General features: G+C 33.0%; 2 protein-coding genes and 1 long non-coding RNA gene across 4 annotated transcripts; 1 reads left to right on the forward strand and 2 right to left on the reverse strand.

The window, feature by feature from the left end:
- On the forward strand, positions 5,301 to 9,983 carry LOC104722598. Of its 2 annotated transcripts, none has more exons than XR_757221.2 (3): positions 5,301 to 5,465; positions 5,845 to 6,516; positions 9,669 to 9,983. It is a non-coding gene; the product is annotated as an uncharacterized LOC104722598 (long non-coding RNA). The 2 variants fall into 2 exon arrangements; XR_757220.2 differs by lacking the exon at positions 9,669 to 9,983 and adding an exon at positions 8,273 to 8,522.
- LOC104751038 lies at positions 13,203 to 14,552 on the reverse strand. Its single transcript, XM_010472915.2, has 5 exons — positions 14,395 to 14,552; positions 14,109 to 14,302; positions 13,897 to 14,020; positions 13,605 to 13,817; positions 13,203 to 13,517 (listed from the first exon to the last, which is right to left on the reverse strand). The coding sequence occupies exons 2-5, from the start codon at positions 14,282 to 14,284 to the stop codon at positions 13,203 to 13,205; spliced, it is 828 nt and encodes a 275-aa protein (XP_010471217.1). The 5' UTR covers positions 14,285 to 14,302; positions 14,395 to 14,552.
- LOC104722605 (40S ribosomal protein S27-2) lies at positions 18,889 to 19,952 on the reverse strand. The gene is made up of 4 exons (XM_010440806.2): positions 19,825 to 19,952; positions 19,632 to 19,733; positions 19,502 to 19,530; positions 18,889 to 19,224 (listed from the first exon to the last, which is right to left on the reverse strand). Exons 1-4 carry the CDS (start codon positions 19,825 to 19,827, stop codon positions 19,101 to 19,103), a joined length of 258 nt encoding a protein of 85 aa, XP_010439108.1. The 5' UTR covers positions 19,828 to 19,952; the 3' UTR covers positions 18,889 to 19,100.

The following is a 22,000-nucleotide window of genomic DNA, read 5'->3' on the forward strand; positions in this document are numbered from 1 at the left end:
GGGGGGGGGGGGGACACTTCTTGGATACAGGTTTGACCATGCCTTAACAGGCCCTCTACTCAACCCATCAAAGAAACAGTCAGCAGAGCTTCTAGAAGGGTTGATTGGCCAAATAAAACCTATTGGGCCAGTGGAGCTTCTAGAAGGCCCGCTAAGCGACAACGCGAATGAAAACGACCGCCACATGTACCTTGAGGTGGTACCACATCGATCCCGCGGTATGAAAATAAAATGTCCCATCAACTATATATAGGGGAGCTCTGAGCAAGCATAGGACAAGTGAATTGAAGTAAGAGTCAGGATACAATCTGATTCTAATTCTAAGTACTAAAAGTCACATTAGCAAGTATATAATTTTGTAACTAGCCGACCGGCTTTAAGTAACATTACTGTAATCTCGCCGATCTTAATAAAAAGTCCTTCATTTCGTCCTATTTTGTATTATTCCCTATCTAGTTGAGTTACTCGATCAACAATTAGTCAACATCATTTCTTACTATAGTTTTACTTACAAAAAAATCCAAATGAGGAATAAAGTAAAAAAAAAAAATAATAATAAGATGAATAGTTTTAATTTCTATCATATTTAAAAATTGTAGAATTGATTAAGTAATGTAATATCTTATTCTATCAACCTTCCATAGTCGCAGCTTCAGGCTTGAGGATTTAAACTCATGTAAATAGAGACCGACGATCAGGGCCAGATCAACATACAATACTTGGGGTCTTAGCCGCTTAGGACATTGTGTTCAGTGTCTAAGAACAAATGTCTCCTTGATATGTCTATCTTAATTTCTACATGTACTGTTTTCCTTAGCATTTGTTCCTTACATTTATAACCACAATGTATATTATTTTCTTAAGTTTAATGATTTGAAATTCATTTTGTTGTATAATTAGCTATGTAGTCAATAATTAGTCAACATCATTTCTTACGATAGTTTACTTACCAAAAAAACCAAATGAGGAATAAAGTAAAAATAAGAATAAATAATAAGATGAATAGTTTTTCCCTAAACCATTTATTACATTCTAAAATTCAAACTTTGTTTTTACCATATGAATTAATTAGCTTCTTTTATTAGTAGTACTATTTTAACCTTTTAATAATAACTAGATTTGGATCCGCACATACGTGCAGGGTTGATTTCAAAAACTAAGTTTACCAACATTTTTGTAAACAATGTTTTAGGAATGTCATTAGTATTCAAGATCCACACTCTACATTCGATTTACACAAAAAATGACCGAAATTGTTTTTGTTATCAATAAAGACAAATACATTAAAAAAAAAGTAGTAAGAGAAAATAGTATATTTATTCTGGGACAGAAAATGCGTCTCATCCCATATATGTTAATTAAGATTTTTCCTTCGCATAACTAAGGTTTTAATTTAAAAATTAGAGATCTTATATTTTAGTCTAACAAATAAGAAAATATGTAAGAGATTCAGAACTGCATATATGTATGACGTTTTATTAGTAGATATATTTATTTAATATGACATTTAGAACATAAACTTATATTAGGTTACTTTCATAATATTGTTATTGCTTCACCATAAATTTTGGATCGACATGATAGCGAACCCGGATCGATTATGATCTGGATTAGTGATCAGCTAGAATTCTGTTAAGCTCGGTAACCATCAAACAAATTAAAAACACCAAAAAATTTATGAACCGGATGACCTAAATATAGTTGTCAAGAATGTTAAACCCGTCTGCTATGTCTGCCTTGTAATAGATTACATTATATTGACCCACAAAAAATTCGTCCCATGTAATCTACATAAGTAAATGTTATGTCTGCATCTATCATGCTTGAATCCCTCTTACCCAAAATTCTCATCCTCATATTTTTTCCATAATAGTTTAGATAATATATTTATTTTCCGAATTACATGTTTCCTTCCCTATAAATATTAAATTAGATGGTCATTTTAGAAATATCAAATAATATACTACCAAAATTAAATAAGTTTCCATATATACATTATCAATATTAATAATCTGATTAGTTATGAACACTTTAAAAAATGACTTTCATAAATATTGGCTACTTATCAAGTTGTTGATTTAATTTCAATTACTTTGTAATTTGTAAACAAAGATCCAAAAGTTTATTTGACCAGGATCTAACATGTCAAAAAATTAGCTGGTCATTACGACCGAAAAACAAAATTATCTTTTTGATTTTTTATCTTCCAATCAAAAATATTATACCAGTAAAATATAAAACAAAAAATGTAAATTTACAATTTATGTAGTACATTAATAAACAATTTATCTTTTAGACTAAATAAATATATATATATATATATATATATATATATATATCTAGTACAGAATTACATATTGTTTTCATCTATATAACTCTAAATACAGTAAAATCAATCACAAGTAAAGTATACTTAACGTAAAAAGTGCCTTGATTTTAGTCCTCCCTGTTTTACCTTAGAAAATACAGACATTACAATCGTAAATCATTTTTAATCATGCAGTTTCAAAATTTTGATTAGACTATGGGCCAGTTTGTTTAATCATGCAATCGTTTTCTTAATCTGTTGCTGGTTTAGTTTTAGCAACACTAATCACCGAATTCATTGCTTTTATGTCGCTAACTTGTAATTTGAGGATTGAAACGAATAGACCTATAAGTAACATTATAATAAAAATAAACCTAAACACATATAACGTTATTGAAAACTTGAGGGTTGCCACTACAGTAACGTTATATTCTATTATAACAAATAAGTTATAATAAAAATAAAAATAAAAACCTGTGGAGTTGTGCAAAAGGTGTGGTTCTGAATTTTTTTCTTTAATACATTATAACAGTTTTTCCTATGATTTTAACTTTACATATCACTCTGTATATAACCACAAAAAAATGTGAGAAAACATAGGCTTAAGAAAATAATCCAATATTAAATTAAGAATCTGGTTTAGTGATATTAGAACAATATATGTAACTGATGATGCCATATTTATTCAAAAATGGCATATTTGTTGTCCTGTTAGCCGCTCAGAGTCGAACTCTCAGTAATACATGTATGTATATATATATACATGGGCATGAAATTATCATAACCTTCCATCCTAATGTTCACGTTTACTTAATCTTATATACAAAAAGTAAAATAATAACTTTAGTTTACATGTAATTTTGAGACTATAATACATAAATTTAATATATTATTGGTTTAGTGAATTAATTTAATAGTTGCATCTCCTGGTTTTTTTTTGCTTCATATTCAAGATGCCACTGGGCACTGGGTTAATCTCTGAGGACAAAAATCTGAAACAAATCAAAAAGTTGAGGAATGTGAGAAAAACACCAAAAGAAATATTTTGATTTTAATGGAACCAAAGAAACACTAAAAAAACACTACCAAAAAAAAAAACAGCAAAAGAAATATTTTAATAGAACTACTGCGATGAATCGAGTGATTAGCTTGTCAATAGAAGCAGTATTTATACAAAAACAAATAAGTTATCGTTTAGGGTTATAGGAAAATCTTTCATCATTAAAAATAGATATTTTGTAATAGTTATGGTTCCTAAAGTTACTCCGAATGGTTAGTAATTTAGGAAAATAATAATTTTTAATTTTTGAAAATACATTTACAACTGTGATCAATGCAATTCGATAAAGGAAAAACATTTGTTATATTGGTAGATATTTTAAGAAACAATCCATTAGTTTGTTATTAATGATATACTATTGACTGTCTTGATTTTGTACTAATGTAGTTGCTTATCATACGGGATCTGAGTTTTTAATTGTCGATTAGTCATGGAAAGTACAAATTATTAGGTATATATTTGATTCTAATTTCCTTATTATCTATGTTTAATTGATTTTTCCGAGAATTTAGTGTTAATTTCTGAGATTTTTCTAGATTAAGTTGCTAAGATTATATGAACTTCCCTTATAAACTAAAAGCTAATTGGTTTTAATTGGTTGCTTTATTTAGATTTATTCCGAGATTCTACGTTATGTGGGTTGCTTTATTTAGATTTTGTGGTAGGTCTTAATTTTTATGTGTTAATATTTTTTAATATTTGTTTGGCTAGTGTAATGACTATCAATATGTTTGGCACCAACTAATTTTTAATTCAATCTGTTTGGCTTCAAGGTTTATACATATCTTTATGTGGTAAGTTACTAAAATTTAGTAAACAAAATATTTCGTAGTATTTAAGATTTGATCATATTATGATAATATTATTATCTAGGAAGATTTGGTAAGTTGCTAAAATTTAGTAAAAATAATATTCCGTAATCATGGATACATAATTCGTAATTTGAAATCTACTATGGTATATTCTTTAAGTGATTGCAATCAGTTGTTAGTTATTGGGAATAAATAAAGTTGCTAAAAGTTACCTGTTCGATATTGTGGTGTTAATTTTCGAGATTTGTTTAGATTAAGTTGCTAAGATTATATGAACTTTCCTTACAAATTCAAAGCTAGTTTTTTGGAAGTTGATTTATTTAGATTGTTTATTGTTTACGATAGGTATTAATAGCAACCTATTTTTATGTGATACATATATGTTAGGTCTTAATTGCACTTAATTTGGAAGGGTTATAATATATGATTTCATTTTGGTTACCACTAATATCAATCTGTTTGGCTCCTATTAATATCAATCTGTTTGGATACACGATTTACATATCTTTATTCTGATTTCAGTGGCATTTCATTGTAATAATGTATGACCCTAAGTCTTTTTATTAAAAATGCTTCCCTTTTGATAGTATAGATAATCATCTTATACATTTAAAAATGAAAGAAATATAAAATGCAACCAACTAGATTTTAACCCGCGGTCCACCGCGGATCTATATTTTTTAAATTAATATATTATTTTAATTAAAGTTGGCTGTTGTGTACAATTATTAGATACAATTTAATTATTTTATATGATTTTTGTGCATGACAACGTGAGTACGGAATACCAAATTATGCTGTCTATAAATTATTTTTCTTATATTATTATTTTTTATTTAAACTTGTATGTCTCAAGATATATATTTAAGCATGTTGACTATTTTTCTCATATAGTTTTTTGATTAACTTATATTTTACTACCATTGAAAACGTTATCAATCCAGTTTTGGTTTTAGTTATAAATAGAAATAGATTTGTTTAACATGTATTAGGTTTTTATTTAAATTGGTTATCTGTTAAATAATTAAAATGGTTTTTTGGAACAGTTGTTTAATCTGTTGAGGACCATAAATTGTTCGGAAGCCCAATATAATTAGACGGTCTACATATGTATGTTTCATAAACTACATTATTTCTTTCTACGGAAAAAGGAAAACAAAAAAAAAATATGTTCTTGTTGGTCGGTTCTTTTCCATTTTCTCATACGATTCATTATTCAATTCAAGCGATATTACTCTGATTGAAATCTCTGTTCGATAATCTGAGGATTAATTCCGGATAACAGGTATTCCTCCTTCGAATTTGCTTTTTTGCACATAATTCAAAATTGGTCAGAGCTGGTACTTTGAAATAGATCAGTTTTTGGTTTAGTTTGCTTTCTATTTTAGCAAAGAAATACATGATTTCGTGAATTCGTAGTTAATTTTGTCTAATTGCTGATAATGATTGTTAATTCCTTCATGGGCAAGTCTCAATTTGTCTAATTCGATCTGCCTTCGCCTCTGATTAATTGTCCGACTCAAAATGTGAAAAGAATATAGTTCATGAAGGGTGAGTTCATGAAGGGTGTTTAAAACTATCACCAATTTGTTATCTTCTTTGTTGTTTTGTATGAAATCATATTTAGCATATTAATTTACTATTGAATTAACGTTTTTCTTCAGATTTTAAAACTATTGAAGAATGGTCACGCTGATAGAAGATACTAAGAGAAGATAAGAGTCTATAAACTATTTTCTTACTACTTGTTTTGGGTTTTTTTAAAAAACATTTGCTAAAACTGAGTTATGATATATTTGTTGTGCAAGTTATATGTGAACTAACGGTTTCTATGAGAAATCATGAGTTTGTAGCATTGTTAGTATACACCAGAGATTTAAGAAAGGGTTAGTAATATTTTTAACTTTCAATCTTTTTCATATTGTAGATAGTGTTACTATTAGTTTTCTGTTTTGAACTCGTAATCTTGTGTTGACTTCTCTGAAAATATGAAAGCAAAATAAGAAAGACAATCAAATAATCAAAGTGAATCATCTAAACATAATATTGTCATCTTATTTAGGGAAAAAACTAAGAGAAGATACTAAGTGGTGATTATATTATTTTTTTCATCAGCTTTTACCACTATTGAAGAATAGTCCCGCGGGTAGAAGATACAGAGAGAAGATAAGAGTTTCTTGTCTATCTTACTACTTGTTCTGTTTTTAAAAAAAAAAACATTTGCTAAAACTGAGTTATGATATATTTGTTGTGCAGGTTATATCTGAACTAAAGGTTTCTATTATAAATCAGGACTTTGTGGCATTGTTAGTATACACCAGAGATGCTAAGAAAGGGTTAGTAATTCATGACCTTCCATTCTGTTCATATTGTAGACAATGTTACTCTTAGTTGACTAAAACCAAATTTGAACCCGTAATCTTGTGTTGACTTCTCTGAAAATATGAAATAAAAAAAATGAAAGACAATGAAACAACTAAATTTAATTATCTAAACATATTACTGTGTGCTTTATTCTGGAAAAAAAAAACACTTTTGAAAATTTGGATAACCAAGTAATGATAAACAACTTAAAGTCAAAAACAAAATGAAACATCCACATACCTTTCAGACTTTAGACTCAATGAAATCATCTTCGTTGTTATTCCAGATTCTGAAATACCTCTTTGAAAACGACGTTAGTAGTCTGTCTTTCTATCTTTCCTTCTTTGTTGACAATTAGAATCTTCAATCCTTTCTTAGAAGTAACCCTAGATAAGGCAACATATAGCTGACCATGCGAGAACACAGGTTTTGGCAAATACAGTCCCACCTTCTCTAGCGATTGACCTTGACTTTTTTTTATAGTCATGGCAAATGCAACCGATAGTGGAAACTGTCTTCGACGCATTTTGAAAGGCAACTTTGTATCTGATGGAGTTAGATCAATTTTAGGAATCAAAACAATATCACCTCCTTTATCACCGTTGTTACTCTTGCTTCGAGTACATGATTAGCCATCTGTGTTATTTGAAGTCTTGTTCCATTACACAACCCACCTTTAGGGTCGATATTACGAAGCAACATAACCGGAGCCCCAATTTTCAACCGCAAAGTATGATGAGGCAAACCAGATAACTTAATATTGTTTAAGAAATCAGGCGTAATAATAGGATTGGAAAGTGAATCTGAATCGGTAGGGTCAATGCTATCAGCACTCAAATACACTTTCTCTTCAGCTGTCGATCGAGAACACAAAAAAGGGTTGTAGCATTAGATGGCTCTTGTCTGAAAGAATTTGGGATCTTTTTCATCTTTCAAAAATGCTGGATTCCCATAAATCTCCATACTGATAGCTTCTATTCTCTGCTTCCGTAATAAGAAAAATTTGTTGGGAATATCAATGATGGCTTCACCGTCGTTAGGTTCAGAAATCCTACCATCTCCAACTGCTAATAGCCAATCTGAAAATTCTTTGATGTCGTTAGCTTCATTAACACTCAGTTCGTTGGAGAGTAGACGCATCTTTTTAGTTAATTTAAGAACTTTGCAATGATCTCAAAGATAAGAAGCGTTAAGAGCTGACATAACAATTTCGGTCCGACCCGCACCGTTGATTACCGGAAGCACTTGCCTGAAATCACCGCCGAAAACAACAACCTTTCCCGCAAAAACTTGGTTGTCTACATTACCCATAATATCAGCAAAGCTTCTATCCAAAGACTCAAAGCAATACTTGCTCATCATCGGTGCTTCATCCCAAATAATCAAAGATGCTTGCTTTATCAAATTGGCAAGATCAGAATTAGGCTTTATTCGACAAAGGGTATAATCATTAACATTGATAGGAATTGCAAACCGAGAATGTGCTGTCCGACCACCTTCTAACAACAAAGAAGCAATGCCACTGGAAGCCACATTGAGAACAATCAATCCTCTTGATCGTATAGCAGCGGATAGTGTCTTCCACATAAAAGTTTTACCAGTTCCTCGAAAGCCATAAACAAAAAATACACCCCCTCGATTTCCAAATACAGCAGCAGTAATGTCATTATATATACTCCTCTGCTCAACAGTCATCCTCTCTAACCATGTATCATGCTTCGCTTTCAGATCATCACAATTGTACCTCATCTCATCAACTATCAAGCGGTTGGAATTATCAATACCTTCTCTTGTTGGCTTTGGAAAGTTGTCTATTTCCATTAGAGACCCACCATTGAACAACATAATCTTCTCTATCTCTTGTAGTGTATAGTTCTTCACATCATCTTCTGTTAGAGTAAGAGCTGCGTAATAAAATTACAAATTTTTTGTCAAACACTGTGTTATTTTGTATAGTAATATAAGTTATATAGACCAATAGCGTTGACAAACTTAAGCGGAAATACCTGGATTGTTATATTCCTCTTTTTTTTTTTCTCAATCCCTTCTGACAACAAATCCCAACATGTGTTCCAAATGTGTTCTAGTCTAGCCAATGAATAAGAGAGCAGCATCATTGGAAAAAAATTTCTCAAGTAATCCCCAAAACACCATTGACTTGCTTCGACCAGGCTATCAATGAAGATTTGATCATCATTTAAAATTCCCCGTGCAAAGCAAGTTTCTTTGTAAGAAGGGTAGAGAACACCATTGTAGGTTTTTATGTCATCAAAACATGTAGGTACCTTGATATGGTTTAAGAGAACTCGCAAATAATATTCAGCTTCTAGCCTCCTTGGAACATAGTTAATTCGACCTAGAGAAAATCCTCTAGCCCTCTTTTTAAACCGCTTGTTACTTCCATCCCAAGTAAAATATGCAGGGATTTGTGCATATGTGACATCTCTCGCACGTTTTCCATCTTTACCAACAGCATTTTCCCTACACAAAGTCATCCAAGCCATAAACATTGAATCTTCATTTGCTACTCGATCCAAAACAGTGTCGATTTCATCATCTTCACCAAAATAGGCTGGCTGCTTTCCTTCATCATGGAAAGATAGTCTCTGAACTGATGTGGACCGGTACTGTATTGGAAACTTAAAAATCCTCCAGATAGCTTATGAAGCTGATACATACCTGAAGTTAACCAAAAAAAACCCAAAATAGTTATACTTGAGACCAAAAAGTGTTGAATATATAACAAAAGGAGAGAATTCAAATAACCTGCAGTCAAACCAATCTTTTATTTCATTTTTTTTTTATCACTTGGAGACGTATCTGCTTGAGTTGTAGCTGTTTCAGTAGTTCCACTTTGGTTCTTGTCAACTGGGTCGACAACCACAACAACCCGGTCTGGACCTTTGTTCATATATTTGATTAAATATTTGATAGAACCTGTTTGATTGCACCATTCAACGTTGATGTGAGCTCTATATCGAACTGATAACTTAGCATTATACGGCACCACATACCTGCTGTCACACTTAATGCCACCTTTCTCAATATATCGTTTAGATGGATGCCTCCTATAAACAGGATAACCATCACTACCAATTCTGGTAATGTCTTCATACTGTTTCAGATAAAGCTTAGAGCACTTTCCAGCTACCATACATGGAGAACTTGTATTAGCGGCACCACATGGTCCATGTATCATACACTCCTTAATAACTTCATAAAGTTTTGGATCTTCATCTTCATCTGGGATTTCAGCACAAATCATCCTATCAATATCCTCAGCTGTAGGTAGTTTACTTGCTTGATCCATGAATAAAAGTATGTGAGCATGTGGTAACCCTCTTTTTTGAAACTCAATAGTATACATGGCTGCAATGAAAAACGTGGGATTAGACTTTATCCAAATTAGAAAAGTCATAAACAATAATTACAAATTCAATTTTAGATAGGTAGTAATTGAGTGAACTACCTGCAACAGTCTTCCCAAGCAAACGCTTATCTGTTAAATCTCTCATTAGAGAATCCAACTTGATCTTGAAGATCCTGGCTACTATGTCTGGTCGATCATCAGCAGTCAACCCACGTTTTGTTACATACCTTGTTATCTCTAGCCATTTAGGATTGCATGTAAAAGTTATGAATAAATCTGGGAAGCCATAGTGTTTACATATGGCCATTGCATCATAATAGCTTTGAACCATATACCGTGGTCCACCAGTGAAAGAAGTGGGGATATTTATCTGGTTTCCTTGTTGACTCATAGTAGTGGTTCCTGATTCAGCAGCTTGTTTGATGGTGTTGAAATTCTCACAACGCTTCTTAGACGAGTTGAACTTGATATAATTCAGCCTATTTGTTTCAATGGTAGTATAAACATCACACAAAAACTGTTGGAAAAGCCTCTTTGACCGTAGTAGAGTGTGACACTCGTTCTCTCTTTCTTGAATCCTGAAGGCGAACCACTGTCGCATACTAATACACTTCTTTTTCTTCGGTTTGTTGTTTACTCCTTTAAAACATTTTTTAATCCCAAGCCTGAATCCATCTTTACCATAGCATAGAATTAGGGGATATTGTAGAGTCAAATATGAGATATGCACTTCACTAATCCTCTTTAGGTGACCTGTAGACTTTTCTTCAAGAATAATGTCACGTGAAGGCATTTCTTTTTTAAAATCTCCTAGGATAAGTGCTGCAACCTCAGAAGCTGTAGGCATACTATAAGTCCTTCCATCAACACCAACTCGATCAGCAACTATTCTCATATGAAAAGGTTGATTTTGTTGTGTTTGAAACCTATCTTTTGCAATTCGAAAGTTCTTGACATATGGATTGACGTCGTTGAGCATCTTCATTAATAATTCAATGATTTCCTTCTTTAATTTCTGCTTGCCTTTAGCCATACATGTGTTGCTGCTCTTCCTAAAAAAAGAACAAAGAAAACGATTAGATATACTAATTTTGTTAAGATAATTTGTCAAACTTAGGTAAGAAAAGTTACCCAATCACACTTGCTATGTTCTCAACTTCATTCTCTGTGTCAACTATATATAGCTGCGAGTACTTAGCATAATCACCCAAATCTGGTTTTAAGCTACCTATGCGGTGATAGTTTCCTCCTTGTAAGCGAAACATATTAGGTCCGATGCCTTTTGGAATAGAGCGATCAATCTTTCCTCCAAGAGAAGTCATTGCGAAGATCATGTTATAAAGTCTTAGATGCTGTTGGAAATTTCTACTGAGTGCATAATCACCAGTTAGAAGTTTTTTTAGTGGTTCCAGTGAATCAATTAATAAATGCAATTTGACAGACCCTTGACCACAACATAGACTGAACGCCGGTGTTTTGTACTCCTTTTCTTGTTTAATCGTTCGTCAAACTACATCATTGCACCACAATACTTGCACTTGTATGTAGGATCACCATGATCTAGATAACCTATAAAAGAAAACATCTAAGTTATCAATAATTAAATTATAAGCAGTTGACTATAGTACATCAATATTTTGAGCTTGTAAAATTTTACCTCCCGTGAATTTGTTATGCCCAGAACCTTTGCGTTTGGTATTTGAAGCTTTGCATGATCTTTTGTTTGGAATGGTGTTTCTTTTGCAATTCGTTTTGTCTAGATTGCGAGAATGAACATCACCAATATCTACTTGTTCTTGGAGTAATAAGTCATCCTCAGTGTCTTCCTCGGTACTGTAGTAGTAGCTCTGCTCATCAGTATTCTCGTCAGAGAAGAAGTCATTATAGTTCTCTTCTTCGTAGTAGTCATTGTCACTGCTACTATTATTGTAGTTATCTACCCTTTCATCATTTGTTTCACCTACTTACATAAACATAATATCAGTAAATACCATTGATAAACTTTTTTTAATTTCTATCTATTTAAGAAGATGAAAGCCATACATATGTCCGGATTTGAGCATGAAGCATATTGGAATTCTGACTCCAAATTTTTTTGATCAAATTTTTGAATTTGTCAATCCGGAATGATGGTTGCGGTACTTCACCATAGGAAACAGAATCCTTATATCGTAGACCTATAAAAAGATCCGTAATTTGATGTTTCAATGGTTAAAAACGCAGCCTTCTTTGTTAAGTATGATAAATATTGACTAATACTCACCATTTGGTGCAGAACAACTCAGCCAATGATTTCTCGGGAGAGTACTGGTTTCAGGAGTTGTACAATGCAATGACTGCATATTGGTGATGTCCTTCATCATAGTATTCATATAGTCAATGTTTTGCTGTGAAGTGATGGTTGACATTGGAGTTTGACCTGATTTGAGGTTGAGGGAAGTAAATCAGTCATCATTTATGTTAGGGAATATAACTTGACGCTAATAATCAAATGTGGCTTTCTGGAGCCAATATTTAGTGAGTGTTGAAAACTAACCACTTTCAAATTCTTGTTGTTGTGCAGAAGTTGGAGAATGGTTGTTGATAGGTGACACAACATTTCTATCCAGCGTCAAAGGTACATTAGTAATATCTCTGAAAACTCTATTGAAAGCTGAAGTAATTGGTTCAGAGCCATTTTGATTTGTTGTATTGAGTGTTTGATAGGAACTTGTTTCTAAACCTCTTGATTCTATACGGCTTCTCTTTTTTAGAATTTCTGGAATTTCCTTGAGATGGAGCTGTGAAATCCAGCTTCTTCTTCATGTTGTTTAGCGGCAAAGAGGTTTAGAGGTTGATAATTTTTTCCCATGTGAATATTATATGTAAGTTTTTTAGGTGCCACCTAACGTGAACACTTAAAATTATGGGATTTATTGAATAGATTTTGCAGAAAATTTTGGTCAATCAAACAGGTTTAGACTGAAAATCCATGGGTGATTCTAAAAATGAATAATTATAGTAATTGTCTTCCCGTAATTTGTTAAATAAATTACCAATAAATATTAAAACTTGTTCACAGCGTTTGCTATGTTTAGATTTAAAAACAGTGGGTCAACAATAACCATGTGGTGTTTTATTTCTACTGAAAACATAAATATAGATAAGCTGATAGTGATTATTGAATTATTAAACTGAAAATGGCTTACAGAGAGAGCCTTATTAGAAATTTAAATGAAAATGTTCCAATATCTCATTAGGAGAGAAAAGTGCAGCAAACACAAATCACCATCCCGAAACTTGTTGGTCTTACTTCTTTTCAACTTTGATTTGAACCCCCTTTGTTTTAATGTTTCCAACATGATTATCTTTCATCTTGCACATAGGGGTCTCCGTAGTCTTAGCTAGATCAATACCCTCTTCCATTTCCTTTTCTCCAAACTCAAGTGTTGACACCTTTACATCAAACTTCTTGATGGAATCCGCAGTTTGAATCGATTCAGCACACACCTTCTTTGAAGAGGATGATTGTTCAGGTGTATCAGAATTTGATGCGTAGACACGTTTAGAGGAGGGAGTAGTTGATTCAGAAGTTTCTTGACTATAAGTCAAAGCAAGGTGTACCTAGGAACATATAAAAGAGAAAGAGTTAGTATATAGGTTTCTGCCACAAATTATATATTGTAAATAAACTTTGTTTAGTACTCTTACCTGATCACCGGAGACAAATGAAGATGGGTTCAGAATTTCATTTGATTCTTCGGTGATTTGCTCGGCTAGGAGTCCATCTTTGGAAAGAATTTTGGTTACCCTGTAGGAATCTTTACCATCCCAAATATTTTCTCGTTCCACACAAACCAGAAAGACAAATATTTTGCCAATGACGTTCTTGATAGCCTCAGGTAAATCTTCAGCATTTGTAATCTTAAAGCGAGAAACATTTAGATTTTAAATTAAAAAGTAGTATGAAAGAATGTGTATAGATTATGAACACTTTGATTACCTCATCCAATGAACCACCAAGAATAGAAGTTGCAGATTTTCCAATAACCTCAGAAGCAATGCTGTCAAATAACAGAAATTTGGTCTCTGATGTATTGTCCATGACCTTAACGTAAATCATGTACCTTCAATGCCAAGAACAGAAGGAATTGTAAATTAAAATCTAGAGATACCCAATATACCATCAACCGATTTATTTGTTTAATATATTACCTTGGAACGACATTGGTCACAGGTGACCTGCAAACATCACACCAAAACTTTGGTTTTTGTGGCTTACTCTCAACAGCATGGAATCTAGTGCGTATATGAGTCACTTTTTTATTGCAGGAACGACAACTAAAATAATACCAAGCCCAGTCGGTATCAATTGCATAGATGATGCTCATTACCCTTACTTTCCCGACCTAAAATTAGTGATATTCAAATGTCATTCCTTAGTTCGATCGGTTGATTGATATATAAAAGAAATTTTGAATATGTAAACATAGATACAAACCTCAACTGAATCGATAAGCTATGCAATGGTTTTCCTTGGATACTGAGTGGTGTCTTCTGATTTGACAGCCACAATCTGCAACTTTGGGACAGATTCACGGAAAGAGAGAGACAGTCCATCATTTGGAAGGCTGAATGACATCAAATGCAAAGTGTTATAGGTACATATAAGTTTTATTATATATCAGTTTTAGTTGAACGATATAAGTACTTACGATTTGGTGAAATTATAAACTTCTATCAAAGCAGGGTTGATATGTACTTGTGATGCATCATAAGAATTAGACAGATATCTACTTCCTGTTACATATTTTTTTTACATATTTGATATAAAGACAATTAAAATTTTCATTTGTATTTTTTCTTTAGGAATGTGGGAGCCGAATATTACCTTTGTATGTTTTCACTTTGACAAACCGGAGGACGCAAACCACAATGATACCCTGTGATGCCTGGCAGGCTCCAAAAACTTTGTCAGCAAATGAGCCCCACAAGATACATGAAAGCCTCTCGTCCCTGTCATTTAAAATCTGATGTTAGTTCGTCTTTTTTTGAATAAAGGCTTAGAATTAGGCAGACAAATGTAACCTTTCGTCCCGCATCTCAAACACGAGTTTATGGGTTGGCTTGTTGTTAACTTCAACTGTCTCCATATCACCAATGTTGAGCACTTGACCGATTACATCTGCAAATTTTGTACCATATAGAAACCAATAGAGGAAGTTAATGGTTTTAAATAATAGATACTTCAAAAATATAATAAGAAATCAAAAACAGTTACCAATCAACATGTTAGTGTTAACCTTTGGATCCTCAACTCTTGCAAACTTTGTCAAGCTTAGGAAGTTTGAGTCGGACTTAGGATCACTAACAGCAACATAAGTGCTGTTGACAAAACTAAGTTTGTACAAATGAGTGGTCGGACGGAACTGACCAACCGCATGAGTGAGTGAAAAGGTCTCAATGAACCTCCATGAGCCAATGGGAAGGTGGTTGACATAACGGTTAACCAAGTCTTTTTTCACGGACCCGTGTATTTTCATTCCCTACAAAATATAATATGAAATAGTGAGGGAAGAGAAACTTATGAAAAGAATAGACTATTTGAAAGTGATACTCATAGTCTCGTCAGCCAAAATGAGTTCAAGGGTTTCTCCTGTGGTAGTTGTATACTGGCGCCAATTATGATGGACTTTGACCTGGATTCTCCATGCAGTTTTGTATGGACGGATGTCGCGGAGGAAAGCAAAAGGTGCTGCCATTTTGATAGTATAGTTTTCAGCTTGGTGTGATTGTGGATGTGTTTGGCTGTCGATGATTGTTGGTGAGGCACTGTTTATATAGCCTGCAATTGGGATTTGTTATGATTGCGTATCGAATGTTGAGATTATTTGAGATCTTAGTTGTTTTGGAAGGTTTGATTTTGTTTTGGTAGGATTGAGTTGTTTACGTTCATTATATATCATGATTGCCAATCTAAATGCGATGATGAAGATTGTATATGATTGATTGATGATTCTGGTTTGCTAATTTGGCAGAAAATTAGGAATAGAGTGGAAGGAAGTTAAAGAAGGTTAAACCAATTACTATATTTGCGGGTATAGAAAGATAGCATCCGAGATTTGTATATTGTTGAAGAAATTGAATATGACTTCAAGTAAGTCGCAAATTAACATGCGAGTTTAGTGGGGAAGAAATTTCAGATGATTAGAAATTGAATATGGTAAGATATTATCTGGAAAATTGATGCATCATGAGATGGAAAATTGATATACGATTATAATGGGATTCCCGTTTGATTATTTACCCTATACTAGATTCGGACCCGCACATACGTGCGGGGTTGATTTCAAAAACTAAGTTTACTAACATGTTTGTAAAGAATTTTTTAAGGAATGTCATTAATTTTCAAGATCCACACTCTACATTCAGTTTAGACAAAAAGAATGATCGAATTTGTATTTGTTATCAATAAAAGACAACTACATTAAAAAAAGTAGTAAAAGAAAACGGTACATATATTTTTTTTTAGCCCATTGGCAAAATCCCTACATTCGTAGGGAGCAGAACTTGATCTCTGGTGTAATGGTGCCTTGTGCATTAAAGACTTACCATGTTTTGGGACAGAAAACAGTATATTTATTCTGGGACAGAAAATGCGTCTCTTCCCGTATATGTTAATTAAGATTTTTCCATCGCATAACTAAGGTTTTAATAATAATTTAACTATTAGAGATCTTATATTTTAGTCCAACAAATAAGAAAATATGTAAGAGATTCAGAACTGCATATATGTACGATGTTTTATTGGTAGATATATTTATTTGATATGACATTTAGAACATAAACTTATATTGGGCTGCTTTCATAATATTGTTATTGCTTCACCATAAATTTTGGATCAATAGCGAACCCGGATCGATTGTGATCTGGATTAGTGATCAGCTAGAATTCTGTTTAACTTGGTAACCATCAAACCAATTAAAAACACCAAAAATTTTATGAACTGGATGACCTAAATATAGTTGTCAAACAGGTTAAACCGTCTGCTATGTAATAAATTACATTATATTGATCCACAAAAAACTTGTCCCATGTAATCCACATAAGTAAATGTTATGTATGCATCTATCATGCTTGAATCCGTGTTACCCAAAATTCTCATCCTCATATTTTCTCCATAATAGTTTAGAAAATATATTTATTTTCTGAATTACATGTTTTCTTCCCTATAGATATTAAATTAGATGATCATTTTAGAAATATCAAATAATATGTTACCAAAATTACATAAGTTTTCATATATACATTATCAATATTAATAATCTGATTAGTTATGAACACTTTAAAAAATGACTTTCATAAATATTGGCTACTTATCAAGTTGTTGATTTAATTTCAATTATTTAGTAATTTGTAAAGAAAGATCCACTAGTTTATTTGAACAGGATCCAACGGGTCAAAAATTAGATGGTCTTTACAACCAAAAAATAAAATTATCTTTTTGATTTTTTATCTTCCAATAAAAAATATTATACCCGTAAAATATGAAACAAAAAATGTAATATATTAATAAACAATTTGTTTTTATACCACACATATATATCTATTACAGAACTACATGTTGTTTTCATCTATATAACTCTAAAATACAGTAAAATAAATCACAAGTAAAGTATACTTCATGTAAGAAGTGCCTTAATTTTATTCCTCCCTGTTTACCTTAAAAAATACAGATATTACAATCGTAAATCATTTTTAAAAGTCTTTTAATCATGCAATTTCAAAAATTTGATTAGACTATGGGCCAGATAGTTTAATCATCCAAGTTCTCGTTTTCAGGAAATTAGCATAACCTTCTATCCTAATGTTCATGTGTACTTAATCTTATATACAAAAAGTAAAATAATAACTTTAGTTTACATATAATTTTGAGACTATAATACATGAATTTAATATATTATTGGTTTAGTAAATCAACTTAATAGTTGCATCTCCTGGTTTCTTTTTGCTTCATACTCAAGATGCCACTGGTTTAATCTTTGAGGACAAAACTCTGGAACAAATCAATAAGTTGAGGCATGTGAGAAAAACATCAAAAGAAATATTTTGATTTTAATGGAACCAAAGAAACACAAAAGAATACTACCAAAAAATAAAATAAAAACACCAAAAGAAATATTTTAATAGAACTACAGCTATGAATCCGAGTGATCAACTTGTCAATAGAAGCAATATTTATACAAAAACAAATAAGCTGTCATTTAGGGTAATAGAAAAATCTTTCATCATTAAAAATATAAATTATTTTGTATACATCATTAAAAATATAAATTATTTTGAATAATAGTTCTCAAAATATTTTGTAATCGTGTATACATAATTCGAAATTGGAGATCATATTATCTTGGAAGATTATGTTAACTATTTGATATTGTGTTGGTAATTTATGAGATTTGTTTACATTAATTTGGTAAGATTATATGAACTTCCCTTACAAATTCTAAGCTAATTGTGGGAGATTGATTTAGTTAGATTGTTTATGGTAGGTATTAATATGAGCCAATTTTTATGTGATATGTATATGTTAGGTATTAATTATTCCAATCCCGATTTGGAAGGCCTGCGCCGAAGATATTGCCATTTGGGTTACCTATATTAATCGCATCCGATTTGGTTCGGCTAATATCAATCTAGTTGGTCATAGATTAATATCAATCTGTCTGGATACACAATTTATATATCCTTGTTCTGTTTTCAGTGACATTTTATGTAATAATCTCTTAATCTATGTCTACTTATTAAAAATGCTTCCCTTTTAATAGTATAGATTGATTGTTTTTATTTGAAGTAAAAATATTTTAAAAGTATTAATGATTAATGATTAATGATATTAATGATAATAGCATAAGATTGTAAATAGTTCTCAATTTGAAGGGTTTTTTCATAAAATTGCTGTGAAAATGTTAATATAGATTAATTAAAAGAAAGGATAAAAACAAAGAAATCAGAAATATATATATATGACTAGAGCCTAGAATTACTAAACAGAGAAAAACTCAGGCAAATACAAATAAATCTTACGAAAATGATTACAAGATCATAGATTATGGGGAAAGGAAATATCACTTCAATATAATAAAGGAATAATAACGTAGTAATTAATGGCTCTGGATTTTGATTAACATCGATGCTCTTTAATTTCTCCTAAGATGTTTCTTTCTTCAAGCATCCCTGTGTGAGCTTTGCTTTACCACCAGCGGGCTGGCACAGAACTGTGTTACATTTTGCACACACTACAACTGTTTGAGAATGGCTGAACATAGTGGTTCTGCAAATTAACCCGTAAAGCAATGTGTCAACAAGTGTAATCTATACAAGATAAAACAGTATTAACTTTTTTTTTTGTGTGTCAAAGACAGTATTAACTATCTTTAGTTAACTAAAGCGCAAATCATCACTCAACATGATATCAAGGTTGACAACTTAATTCACATTACTAAGACCAATCTATATATAGTTTCAATCAAACAACATTCAAATCTGTACCAAACAACATTTTCAGGCTCTGTAGAAGAATCATTTACGACAAAAATTAGACAACTCACATGTTGAAACATCCCGGACACTTAACGTCCTGGAAACACAAAGAAAGCATAATCACTTCAGTACTCTTATTTGAATCGTGTTCACTTGTTTTACAGATTCTGGAAGAAAAGGCGACAAAATAAACAGTACCATGAAGAAAGAGTTGGGAGACTGCACGAGACGTTTGAGTTTGTGCTTTCTTTTCTCGAGCTCAGCAGGAGGATTGAGCATGTCGATGTCATTTTGGAGTACCTAATCCAAAGATATCCAAAACAAAATCAGAAATTTCAAAGAGAGAACAAAATCACAAACAAGGAGAAGAACAGAGCTGAGAAAACTTCACCATGAGTGCTTTACGGTAAGGAGACGAAGACGACTTTGTGAAAACCCTAGAAGCAAAACAGAAGAAGTCTTGCCTAGGCTACTTGAGCGGAGGTATGTATATGTCTGTCTATGACAAAATGTTACACTTATTCATAGGCCCAGGCGATTATATGTTACAGAAGAAGATATTTGAAGATATTTTGCAGAGCCCACACGTGCGACTCTCACGTGTGAAGTTATGTGGTTCAAGCTCGTGACACGTGGTTGGCTGGACGCAGAAGGCCGTTGGAGATTATTTTCTTATATGGGCAATTGTTAGCTCTTTTCTTTTTTATCGAATAATCTTGTAAACTCAAATCCTCAAATTGATACTCTGGTTCGTCGGGTTTCTCTCGTCTCGAGAGCCGGCAAGGTGATCCTCCATGTTTTTATGAACATCGAGTGGTTACGTTAATGGAAATTTAAGTGTTGATCGTTAAGTGTTGATCGTTTCATTGTTGTGTGGTTTAATTGTATTATAGGTATCAGAGCTCAATCGATTCTCGGAATGGGTGTAGAAACTAGATCTCAGGTGGGGGAAACACGAAATCAAGGAGGTGCGATGGTAGATCCATTGGAGTCAAGGATGACGCGACTGGAGAATCTAGTGGCGGATCAAAGCGAACAGATGAAGAAACAACTGATGGAGCAGAGTCAAAAGATGAAGAATCATATCGCAGAAATGTTCGAAGCTTTGAGCCGTACCACAGCTAATCGCGGTAAGGAAGTTATGAAAGAAGCAGATCTAGAAGCAACAGAGTGTGATCGGAGTGGAGTGAGCAAAGAACGAAGTGATCCACGGTCATCGTCATCTCGCGAGGTCCGATCGAATCATTTGGATCCTCCTAAGGTCATCAGATCTGAACCTGTGCGATCAGAATCTTCTCACCACTACGGTAATCTCACTCGATTGGGAAGGATTGATTTCCCAAGGTTTGACGGTAATCAAATCAAGGAGTGGTTGTTTAAGGTTGAAGAATTTTTCGGTGTTGATTATACTCCTAGGGAAATGAGGGTTAAGATGGCTGCTATACATTTTGATGGACACGCAGCAACTTGGCATTTTTCATTTGTTCAGTCTGGGATAGGATTGGAAGTATTGTATGATTGGGATGAGTATGCGAAGTTACTCAAGGAGAGGTTTGAAGACGAGTGTGACGATCCGATGGCTGAACTCAAAGCGTTGCAAGAGACGGATGGAATTGTTGATTATCACCAAAGATTTGATCTGATCAAAACAAGGGTGAATCTCTCTGAAGACTATTTGGTTAGCTTGTATTTGGCAGGGTTGCGGTTAGATACTCAAATGCATGTCGATATGTTTGAACCACGAACTATTCGTCAATGTCTACGCTTGGGAAGATTGTATGAACGAGCTCATCCAAGGAAGCAGAATAATCAGATGAGTGTGAACTCTAAACCTAATAATACCTTCCAAGGGAGTCGGGGAAGTGTACAGAGAGATGGTGGGCACCAGTTGACCAAAAATGTGACTAAGACGGCCGAGCAGACACCTAAGAAGTTTTTGTCTAAGGAAGAAATGAGTGATCGAAGGGCTAAAGGATTATGTTATTGGTGTGATGAAAAATTTACACATGAGCATTACCAACAGAATCATAAGAAAACTCAGTTGTACTCCATGGAACTTGATGAGGAAGTTGTGAAGGAGTTGGTGAGGTTGGAAGAGGAAGACGATGAAGAGAATATGCCTCGAGTATCTGTTAATGCTGTCTCGGGCATATCAGACCACAAGACTATGAGGGTTAAAGGATTGTTTGGGAAAAAGCCAATTTATGCATTGTTAGATTCTGGATCGACACATAATTTTGTAGATCCTAAGGTTGCTGCTAAACTTGGTTGTGACGTGAAAATTTCGGGGTTGCGTCGTGTGGCAGTGGCTGATGGTCGGAAGTTAGCAGTGCAAGGAAGGGTTGATGGGTTCGAATGGAGGTTCAGGTCGACTTTTTTCCAATCTGATGTCATGTTAATTCCACTACAAGGTTGCGACATGGTATTGGGGGTTCAATGGTTGGAGACTTTAGGGCCTATTACATGGGACTTCAAGGAGTTGGAGATGGAATTCTTCTGGAAGAAGAGGAGAGTGATGTTGCATGGTATCAAAAATGGGTCTGTAAGAGATGTCAAGGCACAGAAAC

Source organism: Camelina sativa, chromosome 2 (assembly GCF_000633955.1).
Source record: "Camelina sativa cultivar DH55 chromosome 2, Cs, whole genome shotgun sequence".
Classification (NCBI taxonomy): domain Eukaryota; kingdom Viridiplantae; phylum Streptophyta; class Magnoliopsida; order Brassicales; family Brassicaceae; genus Camelina; species Camelina sativa.